Source organism: Coregonus lavaretus, assembly GCF_964263955.1.
Source record: "Coregonus lavaretus genome assembly, chromosome: 22".
Lineage (NCBI taxonomy): Eukaryota > Metazoa > Chordata > Actinopteri > Salmoniformes > Salmonidae > Coregonus > Coregonus lavaretus.
This window is the reverse complement of record NC_140009.1, coordinates 40,382,703-40,393,544: the sequence shown is the minus strand read 5'-3', so window position 1 is coordinate 40,393,544 and position 10,842 is coordinate 40,382,703. Positions and strand designations below refer to the sequence as shown.

The following is a 10,842-nucleotide window of genomic DNA, read 5'->3' as shown; positions in this document are numbered from 1 at the left end:
GCGAACTCGTGTTACTCCCCCCTCTTGACATGCAGTGTTCCAGCATCCGCGCGCCCTCGTTGGTCACACCCCTATGTTAATTCACGCATTCTCATCGGCTCACATGCCTTGCGAGCCTCCACAGCATCAGTCTCCTGATTGGACAATAACACCGGGTGCATTCGTTGTTGTCCGGCGCCCCGGGGTTCATTTTAGAACCAATGAAATTGTCTAAAATACACGAACTCCGCCTATTTAGTGTCCTGAGCGTGCTAAAACGAATGCACCTATTAATGCGCCCGTTGGTTTACAAACTGCGATTGGTCGATATGATGGCATAAACTCGATTATCATTCCCCATCTATTTTCCGGGAACGCGGAAAAAGTCGTTGTAAACGAGGCGCGTGCTTGAAGAAAAAACGCAAAACTGGAAACAAACGTGCACATTTTCAGCACCCGATCCTCGTGGATAGCTGTAAAGATCCATTCCGCCAACAGCTAATCAATCAGACCAAACAAGCGTGGGGATACGAGCAGCAGCAGCCTTTTCTTCGATAACCATACAGCTACCACAAATGTGTTATTCAGCCAAGCGGCTATCGCGTTCACTGGATAGTAGGCCTAGCTGTTGAGTTCGATGAGCGGAGGATTCGAAAGCAAAACTGCACACGCTTTGTTTGCCCTAAAGGGCTGCAAGTGCAAGGAGCCATAGCTAATACTGCTACAAGTATTGTTTCTAGAAGATAATAAACGCTGATATAGATGAGAAACGCCGTTATAAACATTTTAGTTGAGTTACACAGCTTGTGGTGCTTGTGATTCAGCGGGATGTTGGATCGGATGGGACCAGGAATAACGGCCTGCAAATGAAGGGAAGCAAGTAGAAATCGAGTAATTGATCGACTCCATTTAAACGAACAGCCGTAATCGTGGTGTTTGCTTTTTTTTTTTTGCCACATTGCTTGTTCGTTTAGCTGCACTCGATTGTGTGAGCATCTTTATTATTCCTGTCACTCTCTGACCAGGATCCTGCGCTCTCGCTCGCCCTCCGCCACAACTGTGTATAAGCTACTATTTTTAAAATCGACACGACACAGTTCGATATAAACATGTGTTCTCGAGTTTGGTTTGTGACCGACCGGCGTATCCACCAGGAGTATCCGCAAGTTCAGATCCTTCGGGCTCTGAAACAGCGATGCTCCGAGGAGGATGTTGAATTCCGCTCTCTTCTCATGGACCAAATCGTGCTGACCATCAGCGAGGGACAATTAGGCAAGTATCACTAGATTTGTAAGACAATAGTCATATTTGTGTTAAATCGTGTATTCTTGTCTATTGTGGGGTGTATTTCAGTGTAACGTTAGTATATCCACGAGCCAGCCTTGCAGTAGCAGGTATTGTTCGGCACGAGCTGCTGGCTAGCTAGCTAACAGTGTGACTGTGACCGCCTTACCCAGTTTCCAGACAGCATCGAGTAGTAACTCACACAGATACTCCATGAATGATGCCAAGGCAAAAAAAATAGCTACATCGAATATCTACTTGATCAAATAGGAAATATGCGTAGGTGTAAACACTGCGATAATATTGACTATATATGAAGCCATACTCAACTCCACGATACCACATCCGGAGGTGAGATTTACAGTACTTTGCTAGCTACATAGCTATGTACAGTAGTCGTAGAATAATTGGCTAGCTAACGTTATGCTAGATAGCTGTTGTGAATATCGCATCGCAATACGAAGAGGGTGGCTAGCTAGCTTTGTAGGCTATGGCTATACAGGCTATTATTCATGGGCCAGTACAGCTATGCTAACTAACCTGAATTGAACGGAAGCATTTAAACTGTTAAGTTAGCAGAGGACGTAGTGCACTTTATAGTGATTTGTAATTAGCTAAGTGACGTTTGTAGTGGGGTTAGCTAGCTGGATTGTTTCATTCTTAACTGCCTTCTCTTTTGTCATGCACTTGAGTCAACTCTAATGCAACAATTGCTAATAATTAGTAGAAATTGGGTTTGTCACGAGGCACTTGCATGCAGGGACAACAGGCACAGAGGTATCAGAACACAGACTTGAGCACTGATGGCTGGTGGAACAAGTAAAACAATAGTTACAAGTTTATCACTTTAACTGATAATAAAAAACTTTTGGGCATCAATTGCTAATAATTAGTAGAAATTGGGTTTGTCACGAGGCACTTGCATGCAGGGACAACAGGCACAGAGGTATCAGAACACAGACTTGAGCACTGATGGCTGGTGGAACAAGTAAAACAATAGTTACAAGTTTATCACTTTAACTGATAATAAAAAACTTTTGGGCATCATTAATATAAGCAGTTTAGCATACACAAACTCATTTATGCTTTCATTCTTTCAATGTATTTTAGGTGAACAATGTGGAAAGGTAAATGGGTGGTGGCTTTTTGGACAAGGATATTAGAATCCTTGTCCAAAAAACGAGCCTTAATTGTCATTAATATCCTGGGTTGCTTGATTCAATGAGCTTTGTTTAATTTGTCGCTATGAAGGTTCATACTGGAAGAACATGAAGACCCTTGGAATTTGGTAGTGAGACATAATAATATAATAATATGCCATTTAGCAGGCGCTTTTATCCAAAGCGACTTACAGTCATGTGTGCATACATTTTTACGTATGGGTGGTCCCAGGGATCGAACCCACTACCCAGGCGTTACAAGTGCCATGCTCTACCAATTGAGCTACAGAGGACCACAAGACATGAGCTTGGGAAGGGAGGGGGGGGGGGGGGGGGGGGGGGGGGGGGCATTTAGCTCATTGAAGTGGCAGGCTGTTTTATAGCACATCTTACATGTTGGCACTAACTGGAGGGAGGGAGGGGGCAAGCTGGTACAGATCAGGAGGTGGGGAGGGGGAGCTATCTCTTTGAAATGTGGCATTGAGATTGGGAACGGCTTCCGAATCCAGAAGCCTTTTCTTCACCTGGGATGGAGCACGTCCAATCTGTTAACTGGTGTACACTCTCCTAATCTTCCACGTACGCTACATGTCGAATGTGCTACTCTACATCCGTTTACAAGAGATAGGCTAACGATGTACACCACCTACATCACTTATCTTACAAAAATGTTGTTAAAGTCAAAGCCACTCCGTTTATCATTGGCCCATGCACTTCAACAATGGCCTAGTTGGTAGATATTCTTCAATGCTGGATAATCCATGAGAAACCCAGGAGGAAGGGAGGGTAGGACTATTGGCAGAGATAGGTAGGTAAATAGACAGCTGTCTAGGTTAGCCAGAGCCACAACTGGAGCAGGGCTGTGTCCTGTGGGGCCTGCCCTCTAATCCCAGCTGGCCCCAGATCTACATATATGGCTTTAGTCGTTAGTGTTGACGTCACAGATTAACAGCCAGTGGAGAGTTTGGCCATACTGGCAGCTTTAGATCACACTAAGGCCTTTTTTTTAACACAACATGATGGGGCAACTCATAGGGATATTCAACCAATCCATTCCATCCTGGCGAAACCCAAGGTTCAGGTGGATCATTATGAGATTATTATAAAACTAAATAAAAGGGTCATACATGCTCATGGCATGACAGGTCTGACAATGCATTATAACTGCATCATAATGCACTAGGCCTATACCTGCAGTGCTAGCTAATAAGCAGGATGAAATGACAGCAGCCTTAAAATGGTGTAGTTTATATCGACCCTGTACTGTTTAAATAGCTTTAGTAGCAATAGACTCACTCCAAAAATAGGCCAGTGGTTAGAGCATTAGGCGAGTAACCCAAAGGTCACTAGTTCGAATCCCTGAGCCGTCAAGGCGAAAAATCTGTTAATCACATTTTATTTGTCACATGCTTCTTAGACAACAGGTGTAGACTAACAGTGAAATGCTTACTTACGGGTCCATCTCCAACAATGCAGAGTTAAAGATAAGGTAAAAAATTGAAATAGTGACACAAGGAATAAATGCACATTGAATAACAAGTAAAAATGAGTAAAAATAACATGGCTATATATAGGGAGTAGAAAATAACATGGCTATATCCAGGGAGTACCAGTACCGAGTCGATGTGCAGGGGTACGAGGTAATTGAGGTAGCTATGTTCTGTACATAAACAGTGCATTCAGAAAGTATTCAGACCCCTTCTCCTTTTCCATTGAGCTCAGGTGCATCCTGTTTCCATTAAGCATCCTTGAGATGTTTCTACAACTTGATTGGAGTCCACCTGTGGTAAATTCAATTGATTGGAAAAGGGCCTTGGTCAGGGAGGTGACCAAGAACCCAATGGTCACTCTGACAGAGCTCCAGAGTTCCTCTGTAGAGATGGGAGAACCTTCCAGAAGGACAACCATCTCTGCAGTACTCCACCAATCAGGCCTTTATGGTAGAGTGGCCAGACAGAAGCCACTCCTCAGTAAAAGGCACATGACAGCCCGCTTGGAGTTTGCCAAAAGGCACCTAAAGGACTCTCAGACCATGAGAAACAAGATTCTCTGGTCTGATGAAACAAAGTTTGAACTCTTTGGCCTGAATGCCAAGCGTCACGTTTGGAGGAAACCTGGCACCATCCCTACGGTGAAGCATGGTGGTGGCAGCATCATGCTGTGGGGATGATTTTCAGCTGAAGGGACTGGGAGACTAGTCGGGATCGAGGGAAAGATGAACGGAGCAAAGTACAGAGTGATCATTGATGAAAACCTGCTCCAGAGTGCTCAGGCCCTCAGACTGGGGTGAAGGTTCTCCTTTCAACCGGACAACAACCCTAAGCACACAACCAAGACAACGCAGGAGTGGCTTCGGGACAAGTCTCTGAATGTCCTTGAGTGGCCCAGCCAGAGTCCGGACTTGACTTGACCGAGCATGAGAGGATCTGCAGAGAAGAATGGGAGAAACTCCCCAAATACAGGTGTGCCAAGCTTGTAGCGTCATACCCAAGAAAACTTGAGGCTGTAATCGCTGCCAAAGGTGCTTCAACAAAGTACTGAGTAAAGGGTCTGCATACTTATGTAAATGTGATATTTACGGTTTCTTTTTTAATTTTATATAAATGTGCAAACATTTCTAAAAACCTGTTTTCACTTTGTCATTATGGGGTATTGTGTGTAGATTGAGGGAAATAAAATACAAAATCAATTTTAGAATAAGGCTGTAACGTAACAAATGTGGAAAAGGTCAAGGGGCCTGAATTCTTTCCGAATGCACTGTAGGTAGGGGTAAAGTGACTAGGCAACAGGATAGATAATAGACGGTACCAGCAACGTATGTGTGTGACGTCAATATGCATGTGTGTGCATGCTATATGTGTGTGGGCATATGTAGTGTGTGTGGTGGGGTGTCAGTGTAAGTAAGTATGTGTGAGTGTGGGGGAAGAGTCCAGTGTGTGCATAGTCAGTGCAAGAGAGTTTGGTGCAAAAAAGGGTCAATGCAGGTAGTCCGGGTAGCCATTTGATTAGTTATTTAGCAGTCTTGTTTAGAAGTCTTATTGCTTGGGGGTAGAAGCTGTTCAGGGTCCTGTTGGTTCCAGACTTGCCGTGCAGTAGCAGAGAGAACAGGCTGTGGCTTGTGTAGCTGCCAACGTATAATTTTTCTGGGGCCTTCCTCTGATAACAGTTGATAACAGCAGACTCTGGCCGTGACCCCACTGTCCGAGGGTGTCTCGGGGAGTTGGAATATGCAATAAACACATTTCCAAATAGGACAGTTATTTGGAAATGTGACAAATAAAAGCACCCACCAAATTATTATTATTATTATTAAGTACACTGCCAAACCCAATGATCATCAAAAGGAATCTCACATCCCATGATTCAGAAATATAGAGTTGTGCACGAGGAAGACAGGTTATGAATCGATTCCCAGATTCTTTGGCCTTCCTTGTGGAGGCCACACAAACCCACTTTTCAATGCTAGATGACAAATATAACACGTCCATAATATAATAGAAGGCAACAGGACACAGGATCTCTCGAGCTATGGCCAACTGAACACATTGTGATTTTCCACCGCCAGTCATATGATGTGAGACAAGATGCATCATTAATAGACCAAGGGCTGAATTCCCTATCTTTCCTTAATCCTAATCTTGGCATCGGAACACTGAGGAAAGACTCCCCATTGACAAACCACGCTGAACTATAACAGCTTTCTCATGTGAGCATATGAACACTTCTGCTTTTGACAAGGCTGTTTTAGCTCAATTGTTTTAGCTTAAACTAAAATAATTTGGCTACATTTAAGGAATAGGAATAGCCTATTTCCCAGGACATTGTCAGCTGTAAGATGTTGTATTCAATGAAGGAAACACCAATTCGCCTGAAGAATAGGTTTAGCTGGTTTTTAGAAGGGAACAGAGAAGTCGGTGTAGCATTTCACCTCTTTTTATTAGCCTAAGGCTATGGAGAATTCACTTGTCTCCCAATATAATGTCAGCATTAGGCTGTATTTAGCTTAGATAATGATCCCCATTTTATGTATTTGGAAAAGAGAAATGCTTAGATTATAGGTTGATATGATTTGTGTTTAATCCTTCCTTTTATAAGCAGATATAGAAATAAATAAGCTACTCTCATGCTATCTTTTTGTTTACAACACTTTTAGCCTATTTAATAAAGTGTTGAAGGGTACACTACTTATGTCATATGCTAGATGACATGGCAGGTCACGGAGAGATTATATCAGTTTTTATGAGTTTGTATTTTTTTATCTTGTGATGTAATAACGCCCTGGCGGTCAAAGACTGATAATTCCTCTCCCACTGTAGCGAGCTGTGTCACGACAACTCATTTGCGTGCTCTCAAGTGATGGGAACAAGTGCATTTGCATATTATGACTCGGTATTTGGCAAAGCAGTTTACATAGTTCTAGATAGATATGACAGAGGCCGCAGGGCATTAATGGTCATTATACCAAGGGAAAACACTCACTACCTGAAGGCTGTTGTCCTCTCCAATCAATCAGACAATGCATAGTGTCACGCTCTGGCTCCGGGACTTTGTATGTTGAGCCAGGGTGTGTTCGTTTTGTTGTGTTTGGTTTGGTTTTGGTTGTGTTTCCTTGTTTGGTCGTGTGACTCCCAATCAGTGGTAACGAGTGTCAGCTGTCGGCTCGTTATCTCTGATTGGGAGCCATATTTAAACTGTCAGTGTTCACCTTAGTGTTGTGGGTTTTTGTTCCTTGTCAGTCATTTGTACTGTGGACTTTACGAATCGTCTATTGTTTTGGTTTTTGCACTTTAATTAATAAAGTCTATCATGTTCGCTCAACACGCTGCGTATTGGTCTGCTCCTTTGGAAGACGATCGTGACAGAAAAACCCACCGTACCAGGACCAAGCAGCGTGTCCAGGAGCCAAGGGTCTGGACATGGGAGGAGATTTTGGAAGGTAAAGGGTCTTGGACTTGGGAGGAGATCCTGGATGGGATGGATCGCCGGCCATGGAGTAAAACAGTGGAGAGGCGACTGAGAGAGGAGCAACGGCGTCAGCAGGGCCATCGTCGGAAGGACGAGAGGCAACCCCAAAAAGTTTTTGGGGGGGGGCACATGGCTTGGGCGGCTGGGCAGCAGGAGGCTGCCACAGGGAGACGTGGAGAGAAGGCTACCGGATTACGGGAGCCATTGGCGAGTAGAGGGAGGGAAGTAGTTGAGGCACGGCGTGAGAGACTGAGGTGTGTTACCAGTCCGGTCCGGCCCGTTCCTGATCCCCGATTAAGGCCAGTGGTGTGTGTTCCCAGTATGGACCGGCCTGTTCCTACTCCACGCACAAAGCCTACGGTGTGCGTCGACAGCCCTGCCCGGCCTGTTCCTGCTCCACGTACCAGACCTACGGTGTGCGTCGCCAGCCCAGCCCGGCCTGTTCCTGCTCAACGCACAAAGCCTACGGTGTGCGTCGCCAGCCCAGCCCGGCCTGTTCCTGCTCAACGCACAAAGCCTACGGTGTGCGTCGCCAGCCCAGCCCGGCCTGTTCCTGCTCCACGCACAAAACCTACGGTGTGCGTCGCCAGCCCAGCCCGGCCTGTTCCTGCTCCACGCACAAAACCTACGGTGTGCGTCGCCAGCCCAGCCCGGCCTGTTCCTGCTCCACGCACAAAACCTACGGTGTGCGTCGCCAGCCCAGCCCGGCCTGTTCCTGCTCCACGCACAAAACCTACGGTGTGCGTCGCCAGCCCAGCCCGGCCTGTTCCTGCTCCACGCACAAAACCTACGGTGTGCGTCGCCAGCCCAGCCCGGCCTGTTCCTGCTCCACGCACAAAGCCTACGGTGTGCGTCGCCAGCCCAGCCCGGCCTGTTCCTGCTCAACGCACAAAGCCTACGGTGTGCGTCGCCAGCCTGGTCCAGCCCGTTCCTGCTACTCGCACCAAGCCAGGGGTACGAGTCGTCGGCCTGGTCCAGCCCGTTCCTGTTACTCGCACCAAGCCAAGGGTGCGAGTCGTCAGCCTGGTTCAGCTCGTCCCTGCTACTCGCACCAAGCCAAGGGTGCGAGTCGTCAGCCTGATCAGCCCATTCCTACTACTCGCACCAAGCCAGGGATGCGAGTCGTCAGCCTGGTGAGGCCCGGTCCGGCTCCACGCATCAAGCCTAGGGTGCGTATCGTCAGCCAGGTCCGGTCCGTTCCTGCCTCACGCGCCAAGCCAGGGGTGCGCGTCGTCAGTCCAGATCCTACCAGCTGGGTCAGATCGGACCGGGGGCGCTACGGGGGGATTGAAGAAGGGTGGTGGTCAAGCCCGGAGCCGGAGCCGCCTCCGAGGAGTAATGCCCACCCAGCCCTCCCCTGTTTGGGGTTTTTGAGGCGCGGTCGCAGTCCGCGCCTTTAGGGGGGGGTACTGTCACGCTCTGGCTCCGGGACTTTGTATGTTGAGCCAGGGTGTGTTCGTTTTGTTGTGTTTGGTTTGGTTTTGGTTGTGTTTCCTTGTTTGGTCGTGTGACTCCCAATCAGTGGTAACGAGTGTCAGCTGTCGGCTCGTTATCTCTGATTGGGAGCCATATTTAAACTGTCAGTGTTCACCTTAGTGTTGTGGGTTTTTGTTCCTTGTCAGTCATTTGTACTGTGGACTTTACTTCTATTGTTTTGGTTTTTGCACTTTAATTAATAAAGTCTATCATGTTCGCTCAACACGCTGCGTATTGGTCTGCTCCTTTGGAAGACGATCGTGACACATAGGAGAGATCGTCCCTGTGTGTCACAAAACACATCTTGACGTCACACCAAATCCTTCCTAAGAACACAAGGCGTTGTTGTCAATTCCAACCAGTTAGGCTTGAAAACCTGCCCCATGAAATGAAATGACACACCCCGTATGCCATCAGCTGATGCATAGGTGTGGTATTGTTTGGGTTACAGCAGGGATGGGCAACTTTGATGGGGGTAGGGGCAACAGAAAAACAACTCATCATGAGGGGCCGCAGAGGCTCGTGGGTCTGCGTACCCACATCCATACCCCCCCACCCCCCTTTGCGAGCAAAACATTTTAGTGTTCATTAGCTCACTTCATCCCAAGAATTGAGCCCCATCCCCACCTCTTGTGTGCTTTGTATTCTGCAAACTTCCTTTGGTCCAGTGTGATCGTTGCTGACAGGGGCAGCACATATAGTAGCAGCCTAATGACAGTGTGGGACTGAGGGCGCTTTCAGCTAAATAGACCTGAAGTACAATAACCTCCTATAGCACATACTGCGATAAAGAACAGCAACTGAGATGATTATTATTGTTAATGAGCGAATCACATATTGTAGTTCTAACAAGACAGACTCTTGCAATGAATAAATCAATAGGTTATTCTCTAAATGATTGAATACAATTGCCTAATAGGCCCAGTCCATACACATTTGAAATGCACCAATGCATGGTCATTTCTCACATAAACATTGCAAAAGTCCACACACCATTCAAGAACAACTGAAAATCACAGTTTTATGTGTGTGTCTTTGTGTCGGCTACATGTGGCCGTGTTGTCGTTAGACAAGACAGACCAGTGTCCAGCCAGCCAGTCACCCACCCTTTCCCCAGAGGAAGTGGTGCCCGCCTGGGCTGCGTCCAGGGCTGGCAATGCCTGTTGAACGTTGGCATGTCAGCCAAGCCATATTGTGACGTCATGGCGGAATGCACAGAATTCCAGAGCGGGATGGGAGTCCCCCACTCAGCAGTTATGGAGCCAGTCAGCCATGTCAGACACAACGAAAATAATACACAGTTCAACGCCCCGTGAGGACGGAAGGCCCTGCACATGGAAAGATGACTGATAGATTAGAGGGTTGTAAACGTCATTTTGTCACTAGAAATTAGAAACACACAATATGCCCGGATGGTCCTTCTGCCAAAAGGACTGGAGGGTTATACGAACATTTTGTAAACGTTTTTGAAATGATCATGTGGCTGGCTGACAGTACTATGAGCGCACCGGATGCGAACAGATTCATCAGGGTTTTCCATGTGCTCTGTGTTAGTTGCCTTGGAAACCGACACAAGTGATGTGGACACCGAATACTGTCTTGGACAGTATCCTTTGATACTTCATTGTAGCATGGCTCGCTCAACGGCTGCACAATCAAAGCAGTATGAATGGAGGGAGGGGGTGTGTGCATGCAGTGAGTGAATCCCCCAATTTGAATACTGAGAGTGAGAGGAGGGGGGGGGGACAGGCAGGGCTATTCCTAAACAAACACTTTCAACTTCTGACTCGTCCCCCGCCACACACACTTTTCCCCACCTCCCCTGCAGTTCTTTATGCATACATTTTACATTTGAGTCATTTAGCAGACGCTCTTATCCAGAGCGACTTACAGTTAGTGAGTGCATACATTTTCATACTGGGCCCCCCGTGGGAAACGAACCCACAACCCTGGCGTTGCAAGCACCATGCATACATCT

General features: G+C 46.9%; 1 protein-coding gene across 1 annotated transcript in view; it reads left to right on the top strand.

Moving 5' to 3' along the window:
• Positions 1-355: 355 nt before the first annotated feature.
• The window catches only part of LOC311149682 (beta-citrylglutamate synthase B-like), a 34,992-nt gene continuing 24,505 nt past the window's right edge, over positions 356-10,842 (top strand). Inside the window, exon 1 of the mRNA XM_084186885.1 lies at positions 356-1,251. Within this exon, the coding sequence (XP_084043011.1) occupies positions 1,089-1,251 (163 nt within the window). The 5' untranslated portion in view covers positions 356-1,088. The remainder of the gene's footprint in view (positions 1,252-10,842) is intronic.